At 38.5% G+C, this 27,935-nt stretch overlaps 1 protein-coding gene across 1 annotated transcript in view; it reads left to right on the top strand.

Moving 5' to 3' along the window:
- Positions 1 to 27,935, top strand: part of NAALADL2 (N-acetylated alpha-linked acidic dipeptidase like 2) — a 287,262-nt gene that overhangs the window by 82,253 nt on the left and 177,074 nt on the right. The window contains exon 5 of the mRNA XM_054385754.1: positions 22,403 to 22,553. Within this exon, the coding sequence (XP_054241729.1) occupies positions 22,403 to 22,553 (151 nt within the window). The remainder of the gene's footprint in view (positions 1 to 22,402; positions 22,554 to 27,935) is intronic.

Here is a 27,935-nt window from a genome sequence, read left to right as displayed (position 1 = left end):
TTTTGGTTGGATCAGTAAAAGGACTTTTGGTTATTACTCATTTCCTTTTCGATTACAAATTCCTGGATTTATTTGAATGGAAGGAGAAATGCTCTGTTACCAGGGTGAAAATGAGCAAAAGTAGGTGTCAATTATTTTGCATTTCTGATGCCACAGAATTTTTCCTGAGTGTTTTGAGAAGTCATTGCCACTTTGCACACGTGCTTGTATTCCCAGCTGTAGTTCCTGTTCTCTCTTTCTCTTCAGAAGTTCCTGAAGTCTTACTGCTGAATCAAGCACTGAATTCTTTGCTATTTGACTGGGTTACACGGTCTTACTATTTTCAATAACACTGAACACTTAATTTTCTCTTGGGAAAATAATTCTAAATATTCATATACTCAATTGGGTGTTTAATTGCACATGCACTACGTATATTAAATGCATCCTTTGAAAAATTAGTCAAGCTCCCATTATGAATTGCTACTTCCTGAGGGAAAGGGCTGGCCATTTTACAGCAGGTCCCCTCCTTTTAGCACAATGGGCTTCAATTGAGTGAGACAGTAAGTGGCTTCCATTCAAAGATGGAGGATGACTAACTCATAAAAAATTCATCCTGGGGTATTCTGAAGCTCTCGTCAGATTTTAGAGGTGTGAAACCTAAGCATAATTTTCTATTTTATCAAGCCTTAAGAAGTGAGTAGTAAATGCAATCATCCAATTCACTGTCTGAGTGCTATGTCCTGATAAATGGTGCAAAGTCAAGTGAAATGGCTTTGCTGTGAGGCAGCTGTTCAGAAGCAGAGCCGAGCAAAGAAATCTGTTGCCTCACGTCGTGCCTCAGAGCCCTAAATCCATGCAGCTGATCAGCTACTCACGTGCAGGGCAATAGGGAAGCCTTGTGCACATTTTGTCTTTTTGTCATAAAATCTAAATCTTTTAGCCTTGCTCTTCTGCAAGTGGTCTTGGCACTTCTCTTCTACTTACATAGGGTATTATAGGGATTTGTTTTCTACCCAAGCTGCTACCTGAGGCCAGATTAATTGAGCTTGGACTTCACATACGAGCCACTGACAGACAAATTGCATGGGTCTTTTTTCATCTCATGTGTTCCCAGCTTCCCAAAACATACTGTTTGATTTCAACAACAGCCGAAAAAGTGGGAAAGAAAATGGAAGATACAAGAGGTCTGAATAGAGATGAGGAGTGAATATATAAAATCTCATCCAGCCAGGACAGGTCTGTCTGCCTTTTGGTTCTCTGAAGGTATCAGCATCTGGACTAGATGAAACAATGCAACCTTGCCATTGATCTTCAGAACTGCCCACCTAAACAAGTCTAAAAAGAGTAATTACAGAGCAATACTGTGAACATGCTGGTTATTTTCTATTTTCTGGAATAGTGACCAGAGGAAAAGGTCTTTCTTCTCCATGCAAAAAGTGTTTGATAAATACTCTTCTAATTCTATAGTGAGTTAGAATTGTATGACATCTTCTGTCTTATTTTATTAAGCAGAATCAGTGATTATTTTCTGGCTTTTTTATCCTCTTTCTGGTCTATTTTCCTTTTTTTTTTTTTCCTTGTTTCACAGTAATTTATAATTTATTTGCATGTCTGTGAACTAATTTCAAAGGTAACAAAAGTCACAGAATCATAGAATTGTCTTGGTTGGAAAAGACCACTAAGACCCTTGAGTCCAACCTTTTGCCTAACACCACCATGGCCACTAAACCACGTCCCAAAGTGCTGTGTCTACAGGTTTTTTAACACCTCCAGGGATGGTGACTCCACAGCCTTGCTGGGCTGCCTTTTCCAATGCCTGACCACTCTTTCTGTAAAGAAATTTTTCCTAATATTCAATATAAACCTCTCTTGGTGCAACTTGAGGTCATTTCCTCTCGTTCTATCTATTGTTGAACAAAGTATTTGTGTAGAACTTAAAGATACTGCAGAAACCAGAATGCCATAGATTTCTTAACTGAGGAATGGTTTTCATTTCTTTTTTTGTCACCTGGCCTTTAAAATGCAGCAAAGTTAACACAGTTAAGAAAAATATGGTTCAGGAACTCAGCGGGTTTCCTGAATAGAATTAGCTTTGAAGCTGGTCCTGCAGTTTAGGACATATAGCCAGATCCAGATCTTGGTTTGATTTACATTTGTTCTGCATGGCTTTAGAGACTCATCTGTGAGAATTGGCTCACAAAATCAGCACTTGTGATTTATGTATGGAAATCTGAATTCTACCCTGTCAAATACACCTGTAGTTAGCATTGTGATCAGAGCTTTGAGCAGAAATGTGGTCTTGCTGAATGCTGGCATCAGTGGAACTAGGTTTTTATACTTTACATTCTATAACCTATGGAAGTTTTTCATTGTTTTCCCTAGAGCTGATTCAGTCTTTTCAGATCTCTATAGCTGGGTTTTGTGGAACATATCTGGATAAAATATATGGCTCCTTGTCTTTAGGATTTTGTGAGAGTGTTGGGGTTTTTTTGTTCAGCAGGTTTGGGTTTTAATTTCACTTTATTTTAGGTGGTGGCATGGAAGGAGGTGTGGGAGATGTCTTTTAGCATTATATTTTTTCTCATTCTGTACATAATGGTGGAGAAGCTTATAGCACATCAGCCAACATTTCATTTTTAGCTACTTGGGGCTCTTGATGCCTGTGCATGAATTTGAAAAGAAAACCACCGAGTCCATCATTGCAAATATAATTGTCACCCACTTTGCAAGTACAGCAGTAACCACTTGGAATATTTAGTTTTGATTGCCAAAACACTAAACTAACCTTTTGTACTTGAAGGCAATTCTTCCACAGTGAACAGATTTTCATTTAACAGGAAAAGATTGAGCATTTCAATATGATAACTCAGACATTTTAATTTTGTCTTTAGGTCTAATTCACAGTCAGCAACATGTACAGCAAAGTAAATTACCTTGTTTTCTCTAGGCCTAGCTCTAAGTAAATGCCAGCTTGCTTTAATTCATATGCTTTAATACTATGTTCTTATGTTTTTCTGGTTTTGTTTTTTTGGGGGCTTTTGTTTTGGTTGTGTTTTAAGGTTTTTTTCTGGTGCTGGTTTCATGTTGAATTTATTGTAAGCACGTTTCTGAGAACAATTTTCCATATTTGAAGTCGGAGTTGTGATAGTTCATGGTGATTGATTTTTTTTTTGTTATTACTATTATTTTAAAATATTTCCAAAGCACTGTTTTTGATACAAGTTATCAATCAAGGACATTGTGTATGTAAAAAAAATTCTTGAGCTTCTTGATGTTCATTGGGAGAGAAAACAAAAGTCACATGGTCACTGGAACCTGAAGTTAAAATTGGTGAGAGCTACCTTCCTAAATTGATTTAGGATGCAATATAACAAGTAGTGGCGTTTTCATTAATAGTTCCAAAGTTCACATCACTTTTACATTTCAAATTTCTGTAAAAATTGGGCTCTTCATCACCAACCACCTAACCTGAACACCTCACATTGTCACTGACGAGAGCCTTTTAATTGCAAATAATGGTTGTATGTGCATTGCCTGAGATTTGTCAGTGCAGTGCACAGTTATCACAGTCTCACAATATATCAGAGGTTGGAAGGGACCTCAAGAGATCATCAAGTCCAACCCCCTGCCAGAGGAGGATCACTAAGGATAGTCCACACAAGAATGCATCCAGGTGGGTTTTGAAAGTCTCCAAAGAAGGAGACTCCACAACCCCCTTGGGCAGCCTGTTCCAGTGCTCTGTCACCCTCACTGGAAAGAAGTTTCTCCTCATGTGGAGGTGACGTCTTCTATGTTCTAGTTTGAACCCCTTGTTCCTTGTCTTATCACTGTGAACCACCCAAAAGAGCCTGGCCCCCTCCACTTGACACCCACCCCTCAGATATTTCTAGACATTGATCAGATCCCCTCTGTCTTCTCTTCTCCAGACTAAACAGCCCCAGGGCTCTCAGTCTCTCTTCATAGGGGAGATGCTCAAGTCCCCTAATCATCCTCATGGCTCTCTGCTGGATTCTCTCCAGCAGTTATGGCTAGATACAGGTAATATTTTAGTTAGAGGACAGAGTGTTTGCATTTTGTAGATATTGGAGGAGTGCCTACACTGACAGTAGAACCTCTTAATTATGTTTCCCCACTGTAAGTTATTATTCAGGCATCATAAGAACTCTTACCACACAGCCTCTGAAGTGATCTTGTGGTGACCTAGAGAGACCACTTCTTCAATAAGAGGGAAGCATTTTTCACTTCTAAGTGAATCTTGGTTTTCCCTAGAGTGGGAATTGACTGTATTGCCTTTTATATCAGTATTCAGTTAGATGTGATGGTTTTATGGTGTAAAAGGGTCATTGGGGAACTGACCTGACAACTCATTTCAGTTGGGCCTCCTGCTGTGATCTCAGAGGAACTATGATAGCATTTAATCCACTTAACCACTTGAGCATGTCCTGTTCCTGTTTATCATATTATAAAGTATAAGGAAAAAAAAAAAAAGGCAAGTCCAAATCTGCTAGTACAGGCCATCCTTGGATTCCAGGCTTAATGAATCTTGCTGGCAGATTGAAGATGAATTAGTCCTGTGTATCTGACTGCTGTAGAAATCATTGTCTCTCCACAAGCAAGTATATCATCTTAATTTTGAGTTCCCACCTAGCAGTGCATGAATGTGTGACACGTTGGATCTGCTTTTTCCAGTATCAAAGAAATGTCAGACTTGGCTCTTGCTGTGCCTTGCAGTGTAAGTTGTCTCCATGGTAAGGTGATGTCCCTGAACCAGGAAAGCAAAGAAGAAAACAGAAGTGTTTGAAAGTAAGCCTGAGGAATGCAAGTTCAGAGAAGTAAATCAGGCTTAAGGCTTGATTTTTAAGGTGGCACCACTGCAAGTGAGGAATTGTTCAGTGCTTTGGTGATAGCAGTGGTAACAGGGGAAGAGTAGCTTAAGTATCTCAGATCTCCCTTTTATTTGTTCAGCTAGCAAACAAAATAAAATTTAAAGTACATTACTTAATATGAGGAAAACCTATATTTTAATGTCAACATTAACTTGATTGTTAATATGCCAAATGGATTTCTCAGTAAAGAGAGAAGCTTGAGACAGTGAAGTTTTTACCATTCTGCTCTTCCTCCACAAGAATATAGAAACACAGCTTTATCTTTAAGCGCATTCCAACTCACTTTATTTCATATGAAGAACATACTTAAGTGTGTTACTTAGTATGTTATTCTGGGCCAGTTCCCCTTTAGCAGAAGCAGCTAGGTCTGGTGTTTTTTCAGGTTAAACTCTGATAAAGTCATGGACATCACATAGTACTGTTATTGTTGAAATATTGTTACTATAAACTGTCCTGGTCAAGTGCACAGACAATCACTCATCCAGAATGATCATCTGCTTAGCCTTCTGTCAAGAAATTCTTTCTGGCCAAAAACTCTCTCTATCTTTCACTCTGAAAACAAAACATAAGAAATCATAGAATCATAGAATCAGTCAGGGCTGGAAATGGACCACAAGGATCATCTAGTCCCAACCCCCCTGCCATGGGCAGGGACACCTCACACTAGATCAGGCTGGCCAGAGCCTCATCCAGCCTGGCCTGCAAACACCTCCAGGGATGGGGCCTCAACCACCTCCCTAGACAACCCATTCATTGACTCAACGCTAACTCATCTACCATGACAACTAAACTATATCTTGAAACACCACATCTGCACACTTCTTGAACACCTCCAAGGATGGCAAATCCACCACCTCACTGGGTAGTCTGTTCCAATGCCTTACCACTCTGAGTAAAGAAGTATTTCCTAATGTCCAATCCATTCCTCCACTGGCACAACTTAAGCCCATTTCCTACTCGTATCACTAGTTACTTGGGAGAAGAGACGAACAGCAGCCTCATTGCAGCCTTTTTCCAGGTAGCTGTAGACAGCTATAAGATCTCCCCTTAGCCTTCTGTTCTCCAGACTAAACAACCCCAGCTACCTCACCTGCTCCTTCCCTGCCTATCCCTTTTGATCAGCTTATAGCCATTCATGGCAGTAGTACAGTCATGACAGTCATTCCACTGCTTTTCTGTGATGGTAACTATGCCATAGCTGTCCTGCTGCACAATGGCTTGTAGTTCCTTCTGTTTGTTGCCCAAGCTGCATGCTTTGGAATTGATGCACTTGAGCTGGGCTATCAATTTCACCACTGACATTGGCATGCCACCCCTAGGCTTATCTGTATTGAGCTTGTTTTTTATCTCCTTCCTCCTTTGAACCTTCTTTAAAGCCCTGTCAATGAGCCTTGCCAACTCACAAGCGAGAATCCTTCTCCCCTTTTGACACAGCTGAACTCTGTCAGTCTCCAGCAGGCCCAGTGCTGCATAAATGTTCCCATGATCAGAGAAACCAAAATTCCCCTCGTGGCACCAGCTGCTAAGCCTCATGTTCATCAGCTGTGTTTTCCTGTTCCTTTCAGTGTTCAGTGCAGTCTTTGCTGCCAGTGAAGGTACTGAAGAAAACACTGCCTATGCTCCCCATCCTTCAACCAATCACCGCAGTGCCTTGAAATCCTTTTTAATTACTTTTGCATTTCTGTACTCAACCTCATCACTTCCATCCTGTATGACCAGAAATGGATAAATAATCAGAGGACCATATGAGACTGGGGAGTTTCCTCCAATCCTGAGGGTTACCAGCTGCATGCTAAACATTAATCTTCCCCCTTTAAGAGTCTTAGAAAAAGATAAGCATTTGCACTTGGCCTCAATATTAATAGTGTAATAAGAACCAGTGCTTCAGAAGTCTGTGCTCCTTAAATATCACCCAAGCATAATTTTTTTTTTTTCCTGAAATTAATGTAGTTGGTATCTCTGGGTCAAGGTGTGATACATGATGGTTATAAATACTAGGGGAAAAAAAAAAGACATCCTTAACATTGCTATGTCATAACTGCATCCCAAAAGGAAAAAAAGGAAACCCAGAAAACCTCCAAAAGAAAACTCAAACTCCAACCCAAACATAAAGACAAATGTGTGTCTTCTCCTTCAAGAGGAAGCAGCACTTCCTTTCGTATGTTCTAGTGTTGACCTAAGTCTTTGGAATGGTACTGTGGGAACTTTCAGTGAATTTCATTACAAATTGTACACCTTCATTTTGGAAATTAGTACAGTAATAATTATTTTGGGACAAAGCTATATAGATTGTTTCTTCAAATCCATGTACATCAATTTCCTATCTAATACCATCTGGGATTTAAATGCTGGTGGATAATACATGAGAGAAAGAAGGGTGATGTGAAGTGATAGTAATAATTTTTATTGTCAGTAGTATAAGTGTGATAATATATGGCTTTGAATTTTACTACTGTCTCAATAGAACTCTTGTAGTTATAAGTAAATGTGTGTGTGTGTTATGAATGAGGTTCAACCACACATGCTGCACACAGACCTAGGAAGCTTATGGCTATAGAAATTAATCATTGAATAAGCAATATACCGTAATTTCAGTGATGTTAAATAATAGAAATACGTGGTGAAAATGTCATAGACAAAACATCATTTAAGTAAAAACTCAGTTATGTTCTCTGAACTCTTCTCTTATAATATATACTTCCTCTGCTTCTTCTGAAGGCAAATAAAGCAACCAAACCAAAACCAAAAGGGTTGTCAAGCCATGGAACAGGCTACCCAGGGAAGCAGTAGAATCAGCATCTCTGGAGGTATTTAAAAGTCATGTAGAATGTGATGCTGAGGGACATGGCTTAGAGGTGATCTGGCAGTGCTAGGTTAACAGGTGTGTTTGAAGATCCTAAAGATCTCTTCCAACCAAAAATGATTCTATGATTCTATATTGTTCCAAGTGTCCCCCTTTTAGTACCCGATCATCATGAGTACGGTTTAGATCTACCTTCTGCACAGTTACCTGTGCCATCTGAGAAGGGTTCCTATATTCTTTGTTCATCTGTCTCAAAAGTGAGAGTGTTTGGAGAAAACTGCATCCATCACAGATTTCTCAGTTCAGAACTGAATGTAATTGAGAAAATGACTTGAGAGAATTTCTCAGACTTTGTATTGTCACCTGATCTCTGATCTTGAGTGTGTACCTTGGCTGCCTTCCTGTTGCTAGGAGATCAGTGATTCAAAATATCGTTCTCAAAACAGTATTTCAGAAGCATAGCATTTCAAAGAATACAATTAGTTCTTTTTCTAAAAAATATTGACACCCCCCAGATTAATGCTGCGTGCAACAGAGAAATAAAAATAACTTTATTGACTCTTTTGTTGTTGAGAGTCCAGCTAAGGGAATAGATTAATCCATGAAGATTGATCATTAGTTAACAGTGTCTTCTGAAAAAGTACAGCTATTCTGTTCCCTATCAAAATTCCTCACATCTTCAGAAAAAATGGCACAGGAGTAAGTGTTTTAAAGGATGATGAGACTAAAGAATAGACAAATTTGGTTTTATTATTGGGAAACAAAAGTCTTTTCTGCTTTCTCTTAAGACTTTCTGCCCTCATTTCGATGCCAGCCATAAAAATTCTTTCTCCACTTGGGTGAATTAATCAGTTCCTCATAATATATTGTGCTTGTCTTCTTTTCTAGAAATCAGTAAGAACCTCTTAACTCAGTGCCCTGTTTTACAGTGTGTTTGTTTGTCCATCACCAACTTGTTGATATGGCTTCTGAAGAAAGGGTTATAAAGTGATGGGAGTACTCAGAAGTTGTTACACAAATGCTTGTACTCAAATCCAGGGAAGATCTTAGCTGATAGGCCTGGAACTTCACATCAGTGACTATGAGCTGAAGTTACTGTGAGTGTTTCTAAGGCTTCAAAGTATTATTTTCTAACAATTAAAGATTACCTTAGAGGATGCAAAGACTTGGAGTTGTGTTAGAGAAAGTTTTTACTGTCAGAACTGCCTTCTAAACTCAGTATCTTCATGGAATATTACACAAATAGATCATTCTCTTCAGAAGTCTGTATGAAAGGGCATTGTGTTGTGCTTGAGCTTGTAGTTGGGATTTGTGGGATTGTGCCTTTTTTATTTATTTTTTTAATAGGGTTAATTTCTCTATGCTTTACTGAAAGTTCAATCTCAAGAGAAAAGAGTGATGTAACAGAAATTCGTTGATCTTGAGTTTAACTCTATTTCTTTTTCATTCACTTTCCAACCACAGTATTCTGTGTTTGTGTCATTTAGAAGTCAGTTCAGTGGTGTTCCAGAAGCTGTAAGTGATGCTAAATCTTTTCAGTGGGTCCATTAGAGCAAAATACATTTGTTTCTATCATAAACCATTTCAAAATATATTTTCTTTTGGGCTTTCCTCACATAACCCCAAGAAACTGTAAGAGAAAGATAAAAATGACATTACTGTGGCTGCTGTCCATGACCTAGTTGAGGAGGAGAGTGACAGGGAGCAATAGTGTGGCTAGCTCATCTTTCTTACCTACCCCTTACATGACCTTCTTTTAGTATTGGGGTCCTCCCTTCCTAATCACTGCACAACAAATCATTATAACAGCAAGTTGGGCATATTTTTCAGATTTTATGTTTTTCACTCCATTTTTTATGACAAGGCAAGGGCATCATTTTGGATTGATGGTCTGGAACTAATTGTATACTGGTGTTATTGAAAGGGGTTGTTTAGTTTGGTTTTGTTGTGTGTTTGGGGTTTCTTGTTGTTGTTTTTAAACTGATGGTGAATGAATGACTTTGTAGTGCTTTGTGACTGCCAAACTAATGCAACTGCCATCCTTGTTCTCATCAAGAACTTCAACCTTGGACCTCCTCCATGTAGCTCTTTCTACAATTTCATTTTAGTGAAATGGGCTATTTAATAGGTGACAGGAGGAGCCAAAACCTGTTTTACTGATGTGCTGAGTGAAAAGCAGTGAAAAAGAAAGGACTGAGGGGAAAAAGCCAATATGCGAATGTTGACTTTTTCAGCTCTTTTATCTTTTTGTGTTTCCTGCAGTTTTGCTGTTCCTGAGTTATACAGAAAGTGATGCTTTGCTTTATTACGTACAGACAGTCCAGACAGACTCTATGTTCAATATGAAAGATGTGCTTATGATATATTCTGTAGAGCACAGTTCATTATTAGGGTCTGGTGGAAAAAAATTCTGGTTGCTGAAATTTCAGTCATGAAAAATAAGAAGGAAACCAGCCAAATTTTTAATTTTGGGATTTCTAGGCAAGTTTAGGAGTGGAAATTAGCACTGATAATTTATAAGGAAATTTTATTGCTAGGGTTTTTAATAACTTATTTAATATTTATAGTTTGTGAAATAACTTTATACACTGGGGCACATTCTTTATGATCATTCCTTTTATCACTCCTACTTTGTGACTGTTTTTCTAATCAGGAAGATAAATAAGTTCATTCCTGAGTATTGATTTACTTAAAGGCATGCTAACCAAGTAGTTAAACACTGCTCTTTTCCATAAATGAAAGTAAAATATTAATCAACCAATTAATATTATGCAGATTTCCTAGTTGATATATAGGTATGCCTGAGGCTTACATATAGCATACTCTATATCACTCTGTGTTCCACTTAGAAGCATAGAATTAAACCAAGTGTAAATTCAAAAATACATAATGCTGTTATACAATATCTAAAGAGTCTGTTACATTATATCCAAGGCATGATTTTAAGGCATGAAACCTGGATACAATGCTATATCCCAGAAGACAGCTGAGGAGGGGACATGTTTTGTACTTTAAAAGAAATAGACTAGCTTTGCATAGAATCTTCCAAGGTAATAATTGCAAGAATAATAAAATAAGTGGAAAGGAATATTTTTTTCTTCCCCCAGAGGTCTAATGAAGGCAGTTGTATTTTAACAACCTAACAGACGTTCTAAGATGCAATTACTTGAGGCAGCAAATGTACATTAATTAAAAATCTGTGACTGACTGTTATGTGGGTTGTGAGAACATCTGCTAATATCTTGATAGATACCATGTAACATCTACCCTCAGTGAGCTACCAAAGGCATAATCCTATTTTTATCTCGGAGATGGTAGGATTACTTGAGCTGATTTGTGCTTTGACAGTATTTTCAGTGTTGATATTGGAAAATACATAGCCAAGGTATCCCAAGGACATTCCAAATACAGGCTACATGCAAGTTGAGAAGAGACTGCTGGGAGGATCAGATTAAGAGTTTACATTGCATATGGTGCACAATGTGAGGGGTTAATGCAAGTAGGTATTTCCCTTTCTGTCTGCTTATTTACTTCCTTAGTCTTTCCCATTATTTAACTGGACATTTTAGAAACAACCTAAGCTTTTTTTTTTTTTTTTTTCCCCCATGTTGTTGTCTCCATATTTTTCTGGTTTGGTTTGGTTGATAGTCTCGTACAAAGCCTGCCTTGTTTGGAGAATCATTTATGGAAACCAGTCATAAATGTATGCAATTGCACAGAATTAATGCAGAAGTAGAGTGAATAATAGCAATGACACCCTGAATCCCCAAGAAGAGTTGTAACAAATAGCTAGGGTAAATCATGTACACAAAAGAGGACACATTCCTGGCTTTTAGGTGCATGCAACACAAACCTCTGCTGTTTACTATGTCTGTGAGTGTAGTACACCTTGCATTGGTTCTTCAGTGTTTCATACTATGCACCACTTCTCTTAGCAGACACAGCATAAGAATTTGAGGATCCCTGTTGTGGGTTTAACATGCAAGTTATCACAGTATATCAGAGGTTGGAAGGGACCTCAAGAGATCATCAGGTCCAACCCCCCTGCCAGAGCAGGATCACTTAGGGTAGTCTGCACAGGAATGCATCCAGGTGGGTTTGGAAAGTCTCCAGAGAAGGAGACTCCACAACCACCCCTGGGCAGCCTGTTCCAGTGCTCTGTCACCCTCACTGGAAAGAAGTTTCTCCTCATGTTGAGGTGAAATTTTCTATTTTCTAGTTTGAACCCATTGTTCCTTGTCTTACCTTGGACTTGTAAGAGCAGGAGAGATCAATACTTACAGATATATACAAAGTTTTTTAAATGGCAAGCCCTTAGAAAATATTAGAGTGCATAAAGTTGTTTCCCAGTATATTCACTAGCAGGGAAGTGATGCTCTTTACAAGCTTCTCTCTCTGTAACTGTGCTTGTCCCAGGTCTCCAGGGGAAAGTGAAGCTGCAGACTAGGAGTGCATTCTCCTCAGGATTTGAACACAGTCATTTGGGTTTGTTTTACATTTGTGGAGATGTGCTGGCTGCCAGATTCTCATCTTGAGCACAGGCTTGATGTCTCCAAATGACCAGACCTAAGACCCTGAAGCAAGCTTATATGTGGTACCTAAGCTATTTCAAGAAATTTCTACAGATGAAAGGGATATGATGTTTTCTGTAGAGTGACAGTAGCACAGTCTCACAGTATATCAGAGGTTGGAAGGGACCTCAAGAGATCATCAGGTCCAACCCCCCTGCCAGAGCAGGGTCACTTAGGGTACTCCACACAGGAATGCATCCAGATGGGTTTTGAAAGTCTCCAGAGAAGGAGACTCCACAACCCCCTGGGCAGCCTGTTCCAGTGCTCTGTCACCCTCACTGTCACATGTTGAGGTGAAATCTTCTATGTTCTAGTTTGAAACCATTGTTCCTTGTCTTATCACTGTGAACCACCCAAAAGAGCCTGGCCCCCTCCACTTGACACCCACCCCTCAGATATTTCTAGACATTGATCAGATCCCCTCTCAGTCTTCTCTTCTCCAGACTAAATAGCCCCAGGGATCTCTCTCTCTTCATAGGGGAGATGCTTAAGTCCCTTAATCATCCTGGTGGCACAGTTGCTATCCTCTTCTTTACTCTCAGTAGATGATTTACACCACTGCATAGCCATAGGGGTTTCCCTTATGGGCAACAGACAGTGTCTGTGGCAATCTGAATCACTTCAGATGGCTGATGTGTGCAGTGTAAACTGAGACATAGCTGTGCCCTCCTTCTCAGAAAGGCTGCTTCTCCCATCACCTGAAAACATACAACCATGAAACTGATTTGTACTGTGTATAACTGAGAAATAAAGTACTCAACTCTGTAGTTTGAAAGTGGAAAAACAAGCCTGATGTATGCTCACTGGTGTTTGATTTGCTGGAAGCACTTAGGTAATAAACTTCAGCACTTTTTAATTTTTTTTTCCCCTAAGGCTAGTGTGATGTTGCCTTAAGATTTTTGTGTGACTATAGTCTTGAATTTAACAAAAAACCCTGAATCCTAAAGGTCAGAGTATGAGGATAACTCAGTTAATTAGAGGCAAGTATGCCAAAACTCAGATTTAGGCAAGTATCTTGTTTGTGAGTTCATTTGAATGAATCTGTGAGCAATGAAAAGTGACTCAAGTAAACAAAATTATATGTCCTTAATCTTTAAATTTCCCTTCATGCCATCAAGTTGCCAGTTATTAGTGTGAGTTGCCAGTTATTCTGTGAGACAGAGACCTATCCACTGGCAGTGGCTTACAGTTCCATTCTACACTGATGGGCTAGCAGCTCACTACTGGAAGAAAGCCCAGTGTGAAATTATTTCCCTAGCCACCACTCACAGTGGCTTCACTGAGTCTCTATAAGTCAGTTTGTTTGTACAGCTGGCAGTGTGTTTTGAGGACAAAACATTGAAATTATGTCTAAGATATTACTCCAACTGTCTGCTCCTTAAAGAAAGAATTCTCCAAAATGAAAAATGCTGATTCATCTTGGGTGGAAGGAAAAGATTAAATAGATAGACATCAATAATTTTACATTGACACATATCTTTAGTAGCTCTTACTGTAGTGACAGGTAAAATCCCTTTAATATACCTATTTGCACTTTATTTGTGGTGCTATTGACTGAGGATAAAGTATTACCACCCATGAAAGTAATCACTTCTCTTTGGGATGACACTTCAGGGTTCAATTTGTAACTAAAGAGATAAAAATAGGAGGTGCTATCACATCCAATGGGAGTTCAGGTCCTGTCCTCTCCATTAACTGAGGGTGGGAGTCTGCTCATCAGTTTGTTAAAAGGCTTAGGGTACTGCAGTCTAACCTCTCCATGTTTAACAGCACTGAGTCAGTGTGTCATTATTGCTGTGGTTAGCAGAAAATGAGGAGAGAAGACACACCACAGGCTAAATGTATTTTCCTAAACCAAGAATAATGGTGTCTGAGGGAGACCCAAGAGCTGGTGGCCCAGGCCAGCGGTGAGCTGCCACACAGCAAATCTGCAGGGCGAGTGCAGCTCATGTGGTGCCAAGGAAACCATATTTGCTGTAGTGAGGTGTCACAGCACTCTGTGAAATGGAAGTTGCAGTGGGTTCTGAACACATTTGCCTGCCTTATGAAAGGCCAGTATGGCAAAGTGCAGAGCAAGCAATGTTCTTCCCACACCCCACCCTGAGTATGAGCCACCAGGTAGTTCAGCAAGAGATCGGACGTAATGTGAGGTACTGCAGTATGCAACCATACTGATAGTGAAAAGTTGGTCTGCCATCAGTTGTTTCATGGTTGGGATGTCTCCTGGCTGGGCACTTGCTGCTGAGTTCAAAGTGGTAAAGGACTGCCAGAGATCTGAGATCTCCCTGCCATTGGAACTAGGTGCCCTAAATGATTGCAGTGAACAGTGTGACTGCAGGAACAGTGAAACTGCAGCCTCCTTAACAGAGAAAACTTTGCATGAGTTTTGTGCCTTGCATGAGGTGCAAAATGACAGATGGCAGGAGTTGGAGGGAACCTTTGGTGATCATTGAGTCCAACACTCCCTGTTAGAGCTAGATCACCCAGAGTAGAACATATAGGAAGACTGATATAAACCTGACCCCATGGCTTTCTGTATGAGAAGGACCCTGTGCTGTTTACATTGTTTGCAAATTGCATCTGCTAACTTTATCTCATCTTTCTAGCAGTAGAAAAACAAAGTAAATTATAAGATAAATAATAAATGAATTTTTAAAATGGGAAACTGGCAGATTTTGCTTAGGTCTGTGACTGTTTTAGCCATTCAGTGGATTTTGCATTAAAAGTTTGGTAGAATGCATAAAATACAGCTAAGGATCTAATCAGTTTATTCCTGATGATTTACCAGGATTATAATTACATCTTTGTGTAATTGTTTTTGTGATGGATCTTCATCTCTTTTCTCTCAATAATAGAGTCTAAACATAGACTGAAATAACCATGAACATAATCAGAAACAAGTTTCAGTATGAGCAAGGAAATGCTATTGGCTTTTTGGGGGTTGCTCTGGATGTTCATTCAGTTTGTCTGTTTCTTCCTTTTTAAAGTTTCCTGAGTATTTAATGATAGTTATTATACACACAATGCTCCTCTACATGCTTATTTAAAAGTGAGTAGTATTTCCTGAAGATGTAGGCATGCAGTAGCAATATGAAAGGTTTGTATTATATACTCATAAAACAGTGAAGCATTTTTTTTTTCTGGACTGTAAGCAATTCAATTATTTTGTTTCTGAAATAAATTAAGTAAAGCTTATTGAGTCCAATCAACCTTTGTTTCTAGGGAACTGTAGTTCAATTTCATTTTTAATTAGATTGAATGTTGTGAGTTTCTTAGCAGTAGTAAGCAAGATTTGGCAATAAAATATGCACTCAAATTGTGTTAAAAGTTCCTAAAATCTAGTGCAGGGTACTGACAGTATATCTGCCTTATGTTTAATTGTCCAAGTACCCTATTTTGAGAAATGCCATTTTTAAAAGCTGCTGGTGTGTAACAAATTACTTTGATAAGAAGATGAGCAGACAGCAAACAGGAAAAGAATAGGAGAAAACATTCTGTTCTTTATAGGCTTACCACCACATTCAGGACCATGATGTTACAAATTTTGTTGTGCAAGGATTACAGGATTGTACCAAACCTTTTTTTTTTTTTTTTTTTTTTTTTTTGGTTTAGAGATGATGAAGGGAATAAGTCTCAAGAGGTGAAGGGAAAAAGTCTCAAGAGGTTATTCCTCAACTACTACAGCAGGTGCTTGCCTCTAGGCTTCGATTTCTAGTCAAATTAGTAGACAACAAGCTGAATTGTGATTCAGCATTATACATGGATGCTTGGAAACTCTTGATCCAGTCTGAATTCTGCCAATTTCTTGTAGCTCTATGTTCTGCAGGACTTTATTCCTTTTGTTGGTGAGAGCTTCTCTCAGCTTCGCACCAGAGAAGCTGCAGCTCTTTGCATGTGTACTTTGATTCCCAGTGCTCATTGCCTGTCTCGTATTCACTTTGCTTTCTTTTTTTTTTTTCTTTTTTCTTTCTTTTTTTTCTTTTTTTTTTTTTTTTGGTGGCTATATACCATCATTTGCCTCAGAGAATGAAAATGGTCAGCTATACATATGGTAATGGATAACTTGTATATAAGATATGTCTGTGGGAAGGTGTGTTTCATTTCATGACAGTTTAGTTGCTCCTTCTACTGCAAAAACAGTCCTAGTGGGGCTGCAGGATTCCAAGGAAAACTCATAGCCACATGTAGTGCAAAAAAGGATTTAGCTAGTATGGTTTGAAGTAATATTACTCCAAACTTGGGTAGCATCCTATCTTACATCCCTTTGGTGGTTAAGATGCACTACAGAAAAACAAGTTGTCTTATTGTTTTGCTTCTAAAAGCTGATATTCATAAACCTTCACAAAACAGTTTTCTTGTGGTTAGTGCTGATTTAAAAGTCTACTGCCCTTGAATAGCACTTCTCTGACAGATGAATGTAGTTGAAGATACAACTTATGGTGAATTTATGTATGGAGTAGCTCTTACTCCTCCCTGCCATACAGCCTCATCACTCATGTGCATATTTTTATGATTAACATTCTAAGGTTTGTTATTCTTCCCTCCTGTTTTTCCTCCCACATTCTACAGGACATCCAGGAAATACAAGAGGGAAATCTTCTGTCTCTAGAAAAAAAAAAAAAATAGATATAAAATACACAAAATTCTGAAAATTGTCAATGACACTTTCAGCTTTCGAAGTGATTAATAAAAACATCATGAAAAAAATCTTAGATCTGCAAGTCAGGCTCTTTCCACAAATAAATGCACCTCAAAGTATCATTTACCTGGTAGTAAGTATGTCACAGTTTTAAGGTCTTGCCACGATGCAGAGCAAGTATTTGACTTTGTATTGTTCATGTATATGGCACTGTATGTCATGAACAGTTGGTTTAATGCCAATGCAGTATGCTTTCCATCTTCTAAGTCCTTTATGGGAATAGCCTGTCACGAGATCACTGTTGTCTGCATTTCTAGCTTTTTGAAGTTTTATGCAGCTTAATCTTTTTCCCAGACCTGTTTGTTCAACAGAGCTATAGTGTCATTCCTTAGACAAGGGCAGTGTTTGAGCTGAATAGGAAAGATGTATTTCCTTTCATTATCCCCATACAGTGAGCCATTAAACTTCTTCTGTCTCTTTCACTGTCTTTACTCAGTATTTTCAGGGCTGGGCAGCAAAAGCCAAAACCTCTTCAAATAGTGTTTTTCCACAGAATTCTTTTCAACAGTGTCCCTAGATCTGTCTGATGGGAAATACAGATGAATGATTAAACATTAAATGCAGTATTAAATATTAAGTTAAAGCCAAAATGAACTTCTGCTGTCTTACTTGTTAAAAATATGTGAGTGGTATAAAAATGAAGATGTGTGTAGTTAGGTGTTGGGGATTTTTTTTCTGCCTTGAGTATTGTTTGTGTTACCACTGAATCTTCCAAGTATTCTGCCTTGTAGGAGGTAATTGAGAGGACAGTGGCATCTAATTAAATCTTCAGTATGCAAAGTCTTCTTTTTCTCCTCAAGCAATCTGTTTCTGAAATAAAAGATGCTATGTCAGTGAGGTCTTCCAACAGTTTAAATGCCACTTTCCTCCTGCCTGGTAGTTTTACATACCGCCAGTTAGTAAAATGAGATGGGAGTTCCTTTCAGAGTGTCATGATTTTAATTGGAACTTCAGTAGAAAAAAAAATGTAATTAATAATGTGTAGCCTGTCCAGCTAGTAAAGCTGTGTCTCAGATTAATGTCTTTTGCACATTGCTTACAAATTGAAAAATGCAGTAGTTAAAAACTGGTTACTGTTATTTGTCTAATGAATGCTGATCATTGCACTGCAGTATGATGACCATAGGAGATGCAGCTTCTACAAATGTGCATGAACATACTTGATTTTAAACAGTTATATGTAATAGGTACTTTAATATATTTCTTACTATGTCTTTGGGATATTTTCTTTCTTCCTCTGAAATATTATTCTGTGTATTGTATTGTTTGGTAAGTTTTGATTCTTTAAGGTTTTTTGGGTTTGCTTCAGTGCTCTGTGCATATTATGACTGAATATAAAAATTATGTGTGCATTTTTAGATAGATTAACTCGAATGGGGGAGAGAAAGGGGGATTATAGACAGTCCATAAACATATCTGCAGGAATATCCATTAAGTTTTTATTTTATGAATGTGTTATGTCCAGGTTTTACTGTGTTAGCACCTGAACAGACTTGCAATAAACACGACAATTGAGAATCTGACTTTAGGAAGAGGAAGACTTCTGGTCTGAAGTTATATGGAAAAGGTCATGTGCTATAATAATATGAATTTTGCTGTACTGTCAGTAGCTGACACTTAAAGGCCTCTATTGTCTAATAAACTGATGTCATTTACAATAAGGCAGACATTGTGTAAAATATAATTTTGTAATTTTTTGTGCAGATTTAAGAAGATTTAAGGAGTGCCCTATTAAGCTTTTAAAATCCCGTGCTTAATCATCTTGTAAGTGCCTGAAGATAAAACATGTTTAATCTCATTGTTTAGGGTTCTTTTACTTTGCCAGACACATTTTGATATATTTTATTTTTTACAATAAATTTGGTGATAAAAGTTAAGAAGGTAAATGCTTGCTTAATTTGCCACTTAAAGCTTTATGTCTTGGTTTACCCCTCTCTAGACCATCTCAGTCCCTTTTCAGTTGTGATTGTAATTTCCATTTTTTTCTCATATAAACAAATTCACAAAGGTTGGGTATATAATCTTCATGTTACTGACATCATTCAGAAGCTCCCAGTGTGCATCATAATTGCTTTATTCTGCTTTACACCAGCCTGTTTCTGCTATGTCATGGTGGTACAGTAGAAAGGTTTTCAGAAACTTGGGAGCAGTTTCAATGTACAACCTGGTACTGTTAGTGCAGGTATCTGTGTACAGAAGGGAGGATCCAGCCAAGATGCAATCTTTCAGTGATGTGAAATACATGCACATGAATGCCTTCTGAAGATGAGAACCGAATTTTGACCTGCTTTTGGCATAAGACAGCATGGTGTGCTAACACTGTACCTAGTATTAAGAAGTAAAATTTAACAGAAGAAAACCTATAGTGGAAGGAAGAGATCTGGGATAGGTTTTGGTTTGGGTTTTTATGGGTCGGTTGGGTTTTGTTGTTGCTTTGTTGTTGTTTGTTTATGCGTGTGAGGGGGTTGTTTTCTTTGTATGTGGTTTTTTTTTCCTCACCATTGAAGTTTGATTTATCAAACTTCAATTATCTCATTGAGATATATACACACACACACAAAAAGGGAAATGCATTTGAAAGTTGCTGTATTTTAAATTAAATTTTCCAGACAGTGTTAGTTCTACTGGTTTGGAGTAAGAATAAACCCTACATGATGACAAAGTCACTTGCTCTATAGAGGTGTGTTACAGCTTGTTCTGAACTGCATTGTCTTGCATAATGTATCATTGGATAAAAGAGGAGGTTGTTCCATGAGTCAGTGAACAGGGGTTTCACAGCTTTATTTCTCAAGGTTGGATTTTGTGGTGTCTGATTTGTAGTCCCAGTTCCTGTATTTTTTTCCATCTGTCACATTCCTTCTTGTGGCCTCTTATATGGTTTCCCACTTGCATTGAGGGGTGAACTCTCAAGATTTTTATTAATTCCTTCTCAATGTGGTGCATTAGCAGGATTTGCCTCTTGTCTCCTCAGTGTCTCTTTTTCATTAAATTTACAGGAACACACTGAAATATTTTGTCTTGTGAAATAAGTCTTCTGTGCTAACTAATCAGTGGTTCAATCACTACTGTGGATCAAGACACAAGCATAGAAAGCAGACTTAAAAAAGCCTTAAGTCAGAGTGTTTTATCTGAAATAAACCACAACCATTAAAACTTTAGAGGAGGGATAAATGGGAGGCAGAAGAGATGACCTTCACCAGGAGAGAGAGGAGAAGACAAACCACAGTGCTGATTCTGTAGCACCCTGCACATATAACACCATGACTGCAAAGAGGTTTCACAAAGATGGAGAACTGTCTAGACAGTAGCAGTCTGAATGATGTATTAATTCACCTGAGGGACTTAATCTACAGTGTTTAACTATGTTAAAATAAAAATAAAAAAATCAGTACCTTCTTAGGTACTGGGGCACGTTATGGCTGTTGACGTGTTGACTGAAGATGGAAATGGAAGCAAGAATGCATATCTGTTGCTGGCATAGTTATGACATCACTGTTGGAAAGTTAAAAGGCAAAAGTTAGAGCTGAAATCTGGAAACTCTTTTATAATTTCTCATGTACAACCCAACCCTTTACTAGAGATTGTAGCGACGGCAGCACAGCAGTGGTTGCTGCACTTTGTCAGTAACAGTGGTGTAGTTGCCTTCTCTCAGTGAAACAGAGGAATTTAATAGGGATTTTTGTTAACTGGAACATTTTTTAAAATCTCTTACAAAAATCTCTGCATCTGTATTTCCTATCTTCTATGCTATTAAATAAGGTTAGAGATAAAAAAAACCAAGCCAAAAAAAGATACTGGATCTAGGAAAAGAAAAGACAATTGTTATTTTAATTCCTGGCTGTTAGATTGTTTAGCTACCATGTGTCCTGCTTGTCTCAGAGTGTCCCCTCCCCTTTTAATCAAGTCCTAGCTGAATACTTGAATATGAAGCTGAATCAGAAAGACAACAATAAGCTAACCTACCATTTTGGAAATCTCTATTTCTGCATGGTCTGTAGTGCATTTGTAAACTTTCAAGTTTTTAAATACCTGTGCCAGTCATTTGCATCCTCACTGTACACATTCATGTTCATCTGAAGAGAGTTTTCTCAGAGACTTTTCATCTACAGATTAATTTGATGAGTAAACCACTGGCTGGATGTCTGGACCCAGAGTGGCAGTGAATGGAGTTAAATGCAGCTGGCAGGCAGTCACAAGTGGTGTTCCTCATGGCTCAGTATTGGGACCACTTCTGTTTAATGTCTTTGTCAATTATCTTGATGAGGAGATAGAGTGCACCCTCAGTTAGTTTGCAGATGACACCCAGTTGGGTGGGAGCGTTGATCTGCTTGAGGGTAGGGAGGTCCTACAGAGGGACTTAGGCTGGATCAGTGGGCCAAGGTTACTTGTATGAGCTTCAAAAAGGCCAAGTGCCAGGTCCTGCACGTGGATCACAACAACCCAGAAACAGGCTTGGGGAAGATTGGCTGGAAAGCTGTCTGACAGGAAGGGATCTGGGGGTACTGATTGTCAAGCATCTGAATATGAGCTAGTGGTGTGCCCAGGTGGCCAAGAAGGCCAATGGCATCCTGGCTTGTATTAGGAACAGTGTGGCAAGCAGGACCAGGGAGTTGATCATCCCTCTGTACTCTGCATTGGTGAGGCCACATCTCAAGTATTGTGTTCACTTTTGGGCACCTCAATGCAAGAGAAACATCTAGCTGCTGGAGCAGGTCCAGAGAAGAGCAACTAAGCTGCTCTTCTTAGAAGGACCTAGAGAACAAGAGCAGCTATGTCTCTAGTATATGCTATATACACACTTGTACATGTTCTTGAAGAGGTAAACTAAGCAGGAATGTCATTCTGCTAATAATATGGAAAATATGGGAGATCTGCTCAAGATCTATTAGTAAGATTAGTTTCCAAACTAAGGCATTTCACAAGGTGGTTATCTATATTACATGAAGCTTTGTTAGGGTTGTAAGTCTAGCAGGTGTCCAATGAGTTGGGAGAAAGGTAGCTCCACTTATATCTCTTTGGGTGCATTATTGAATCATGGTCAGTAGCTCATCTCAATATAGTCACCAACACACCAGCCCTGTCTGATTGTCACAATGAAAGAGGTGAAGATGAAGCAGTTACAAAATCTCAAATGCAGTTGTAGCAAGCGTTTCCTCAACATGCTGTGTGTCGTTTAAAAGAGGAATTATTTTTGCTGCTAGGCTTTGAAAGTAGCTTTTGGTATGAACCAGGAAACATGACTTGGAATTAATTTTTGGGGGGGGTTGATTTTGCCTTTTCAAAGAATAGCTGCTGGCTTTGTACTACAAGCAGTTTGGAACTGCACCTGTCTTGTTTGATCTGTGTAGTATGGTGAGAGCCTGGCACATGATAAAGCCTGTATCTCCACCATAACTAAAATAATAATGTGTGCTGACATCATTTTAGTTAATAGTCACCTATATTGTTTTGTTCCCCCCAGCTTTCTCTCCTAGAAGATGCAGGGTTTGGTGGTGCTCTTCTTTACGTTGATCCTTGTGACTTACCAAAGACTTCAGATCTTGTCGATAAAGCTTTTATGGTTTCCTTGAACAGTGGAGGAGATCCATCAACACCTGGCTATGCCAGCATTGGTAAGTACTACTCAAAGCATATTTAAGTAATGGATAATTCAATTCTCTGTAGATTGTAAGTATGGGAGTTAAAACTGTAAACCAGATCCTGCTTTGAGTAAATGAACACTGTAATGCTGCATGGCTCAAAGGATGGAGTCCAATCTCAAAAGTGCTTTACTCTAAACTCTTGGCACAAAGTCTGTACTTAAAATAATTTATTTTGTTGGGGTTTGTATTTGTGTATTTGCACACTGAACACTTATTTCTGCCAGCTGTGGAATACTGATCCAGTGGTTTCTGACCAGGTTTCATGGGATCTGTCTCCACTGCAGGAAGTATCCTTCCCTTCATTCTCTCTTCCACTTTCATGGTATTGTTAATGTAAGCTTTCTGATCAACAGGTGCAAGTGCAACATAATCAGAAATTTATATCTGGAAAGACTTAAGAAAAAATAATGCTTATAGCATCTTTGTGCAATTAGCACTTGAATAGTATGTGTTTGTTTAGCCTTGTTGCAGTCCTACCTGGATAGACTTGATCATCAATTATGCTTTTCTAAATATATGTATTTTCAAAGTAGGGGAAATAAAATTTTGTTTCAAGAAACTACAGAGTCTTTTATAAGTTTAAGGTTTTGTTTTGGTTTGTTTTTTTAAGCAATAAATAGAAGCAGCATATTCGACTTGTATGTACGACTTAAATCTCCATTCTGGCAGTTCATTGAATGTGTGTGCTGCTTCTCTGCTGCCTTTTCAGCTTTACAACCTTTTTTTACTATCTAACTATTTGGAAATGTATTAAGCAGCAGTCTATGAGTTTGTGACAAGGCTTCATCAAGAGTATTTGGTCCGGTTACGAGTTCAGACATCTAAGGTCCGACTTGAATTGGCATTAAATCAACTGAGGCAATGCTGAGATACTTCATGACTAGAATGGCAGAAAATAGAAATATTTGCCTGGTTGTCAAAGAAGGGTGTTAGCGATTCACAGCATGAATGCTTTGACAGCTCAGTGGGAAAGAAATTGCACATTTTCTCAGTGTCTCAGTGTACCTGACCTAGTGTTCTTAGAAGTGCCCTGGGAGCTACAGAGGTAAATATAACACACTCTAAGCTTTATTCTTGCTCATTTCATGGAGCTATTAGAAAAAACAGTTTGTTGCTTATCTGTCTGGCTGACTCCTTAATGTTTTATTTACCCTACATGAAAAGTGAAGCTAATTAAACCAGATACACCAAGATGATGATGCCAGTTCAGTGCCTAAACCATATGCATTGGTTTTCTGTCAGTAAACGATCTCATCAGCAATGTACATTCCAGTCTCCAGTTTGAGAAAATAAATTACATAGAAAACGCTGATGTAAGTACATTGCTGATTTCTACTAGAACCTTTAGGGTGGCTTGTCTGTGGTTTTAAAACTCTGAGCAACATCTATAAGCAGGAAGAGGCTATCATGTTCCTAAAATCATTTATATGTTGCTCGCTGAATGCAGTGATGAGCTGGAAAGAGCTCAAAGGAATACTTGAGGAAAGTCTTTTTTTATGGTTCTGTCACTGGAAGGTAGATCAAATAGAAGTAATTTCTGCGTTTCTGATGATGACTTTCTTCTCTGGAGACTATGAATCAGTGTGGTTAGAGGTAACTTGTGCCTGGGACAAATACAAATATGTCTGGAGTGCAGACTTTTGCCTGAGGGATGTGCTTGCATATAAAGGTAGTTAAACTGATGGCATGTAGAATAAAAGTGTCAGATACCCAAGGCTGCCCTATCACTTTGATTCACAGAGTGTAGCACACAGTACAAGAGACTTTATTGGAAGCTCCTGCTTAAGATACTGGCATATCTGTGATAGAACCTGCACTTCACACACTGATGAAAGAACTGTTACAGTCTCAGGGACTGCTCCTACTACCATCTTCCCCATTACTGGGAAATTCCTGGTAAGATGGGTGACCCAAAGTTAGTCCTGTTCTAGATGAATAAAAGGTATGAAACTTGCATTTTCCTGTTGCTGCCTATTCGTCTCCTGTTCTTTTTAGTCTCAAATAAAATTTGTCTGTGGCATCAGAGTATAAGACTGCTTCAGAGTTTTTTCTAGACTCTTCAGGAAATGAGCCCATTTATTGATCTCTTCTTAAAGCCAACAACATTTTCAAATAGGTTTGTTTTATAATGCAGAGAGAACTTTTGAGTTCTCATGAGGTTTTAGCTTCAATTTTCTGTTTCATGAAGATGAAATGCTTCACTTGTACATAAGAGTTATTTTAGAATGTACAGAAATGGCTTGGGGATGGGTTTGAGAGGCCTACAACCTGGGACTGGAATGATTTTTTTAAATCTCTGTTTAATAAGGGGGAAAAGGTAATGATGTGGAAAGGGAACAGCACTTATGTAATAGTTTCTGCAGCTTTGTTTGATAATTTAATTATTCTGTTTTTAAGACTTTCCCAATGTCCTATCAGTCCTGACACAATCATAGGAGCCGTTGGGGGCATGAGTTTCTGTCTTACTGATTCTGCCTTGCCAAAGACATCCTCCTTTTTTAGAAATCTTTCTTCTATCTTCCTGATTTTGACATGGGACAGATCCAGTGGGTGGTACTCAAGGAATTGTATGTATAGGATTAAGACACTTGAAGGGGACATAAGAGACGTCAAAAGTTGTCCTGAGCTTAAAGAATAGCATGAAACTTGAGTGACTTCCCCCACCAATATATTATTTTTTTTCCCCATTTTATCTTTTCAAATGCTGCACTTCGTTTCACCTACCTTTGTATGGCAGACACATAGTAGCTTTCTCCATTGCTAGGCTTCTGAGCCATTTTAAATCAAATTTGTTTCCACACGGGAAATGGCTCAGTAAACAAAAATATGGATAGAACCTATTTGTCAATCCTAGTATGTAAATAGGAAAGTGTCACTGTGATAAGCATTAAGAACCATGCCCTGAGATAAGGTTCCTCATAATAGAATCCCTATCTGTGCAGTGGTGGAACAGAAATTATTTCATGAAGAGTTCAGGCAGCATCATAGAAAATACTGAAAGCTTAAAAATGCTAAAATGGAACAGCTGTAAAATACAATCTTATGCTATCAGCTGGCGTTCCAAGTGTAATGTTGTTTCAGAGACTTGGTATGCAGAGGCTTTAACAGTAGGGCAAAGTGCTGTATTTGAAAGTAGTCCATGCTTCAGGTCATTGTTAACAGCTAGTCATGTGAGCAGTGTTGCAGGGATTTGGGTGAAAATTAGTAACTCAGGGTAAATGCATATTCTCCTTAGAACTGTGAACACTGAACATTACGCAGGCAGAATAATGGTTGGTCGTAGGATTTGATTTTAGAGGAACTGGTGAGGTGTTGATCCACTGCTGGCCACAGCTTACCCCATCAGCAAAGTCTGTGGTGCCTCTGAAAGGACAAGAATGCTGGATGGGCAGAGGAGTGAAGCTGGGCCTGGAATAAGGCAGGGTTGAAGGTGTTGCTTTAACAATTTCTGGTTTATTTCCTACTATCTTACCATTTTTGTTTCTCACTATCTGAATCTCTCTTAATTAGCAATAGTTGCCACCTGACTGTAATTGAGAAGTGATTTCCCTATCTTTATCTTGACCAATGAGCTTTTCTGTCTCATTTTTCATCCCCTATCCTGTTGAGTAGAAGGAGTGAGAGTGTGGCTGGTTAGATGCCTGGAAGCTGGCTAAGGTTAACCTACCACAATGTGCTTTCCATGTTTTGATAAATTACAGCAAAAGTTAAAGAACCCCACACATGCATCATAAAGAGCCTGGGGCATTTACCTCTTTAATCATGTCTCATTCTTTAATTGGCCTTAGCCAGTTCTGCAACAAAGACAGGGAACTGCTGCTACTACTTGGAACGTGGGTAGGTACATGCATGCTGTGATGGAAATGTATTCCTGCTTTTTTTATAGTTAGCCTTAGGATTCTGTGTGTATGTGTGCTTCCTGCCTCATATCTGAGTTTGTCCTTATTTTCCTTTACTTCATGGTATTTTGCTCCTTTGAAGCAACCAGCTGAGCAGAAGTTAACTAGAAAATAAAATGTTGTGTAGCAGTTTTAACCATGAATATGCAACATATGTTCTAGAATGTTTTGTTATAAATCATCATGACTTTCTCAAGATGTCCTCAGCCCTGGTTTGTCTGTTCTTTTAAAGAACACAGTTACGAGGACAGTTTTGCTATGCTTGCCTTTGCTGCTGAAAAAATGTTCCTATAATTTTTTTTCTTCCACATTTGTGTTTACTTTGTGCTAATAAGTGAAATATGAAGATACTTTAGTGTAAAACACCTGTCTATATGCAGGCTTCTGGGTGTTTTTATTTTATTTCATTTGTCTTGAGGGCAAACTGAAGCTGGGGAGAAAAAATATGGCACTGTAAGTTTTTCCAGTTTAGGGGGTGGGGGAGTGAATATATGTAAGCATATATTCTTGCTAATTTTATTTTCTTACTATGACATCATTTTAGTGGTTGCCATAAAAAAACCTTTAGACTTCACCACTGCCAGCTGCACTGTCCTTTCTGAAATGCTGTGTTATTTTCTGTATGAATAAAAACCAAAACAAAACAAATCTCTTCTAATGCAATAGAGAAATGAATCTTTTGAAAATACTGTCTTTTGAAAAGCCAGCACAGTAAGTAATAATTTCAGCAGATTTTTCAATAATACCTCCAGTACTAAGGCTTCAAAAGGTATCTGAATCCATGATCTGCCTCTTCAGATTTTGCAGGATATAATAAAACAAGTACATTTTTATTTAAGTAGTAAATTACATTTTCTGAGCTCTTTGAGCTTTGTGTTTTTCCCTCCTGTCTGGATTTCAATTGGTACAGCATCTCTTTAAATCTGAGAAAATCAGCTGGACATCATGATAATTTAGGCTCACAGGTTTGTATGTGTGGAACTCTGTATTGTATATCAGGCATCATTTTATCTTCCCTCTTGCAGGGAGAGAACAATTTCAATTGAAAATGCCTTGATTTTATCAATTAGAGTATTAAGGGAGGAGAAATTGACAGTAGTACTGCAAGAGCTTGCTAGCAGCATTTATATAATTTGACTCTTGCCAATGATGTACTCAAGCATGTGGTCAAAACTTCTCTCAAACAGAAAACGGACAAAAATTGTGATTTTAAAAGAGCTGTGGAATTTACAAGTGGTAAATATCAAATTATTTGAAAAACAATAAAACAAAGGTCCCTGTGCTACAAAATTAGTGCAGTGGAAGACCTACTGCCTAAATACTTCCTGGTGCCTTAGAAGCTGGAGAGAGCCACTCAGTATTTCTTATGTTCCAGACAGTTTGAAAGTGCTAAACAGCCTTAACTCCCTGCAGAACATTTTCTAGTTGAAGCCACTTTGTCTCTCATCCTGCA

The sequence above is a fragment of the Indicator indicator genome, chromosome 13, assembly GCF_027791375.1.
Source record: "Indicator indicator isolate 239-I01 chromosome 13, UM_Iind_1.1, whole genome shotgun sequence".
In the NCBI taxonomy this organism is placed as follows: Eukaryota; Metazoa; Chordata; class Aves; order Piciformes; family Indicatoridae; genus Indicator; species Indicator indicator.
This window is presented reverse-complemented; position numbering and strand designations above follow the sequence as displayed.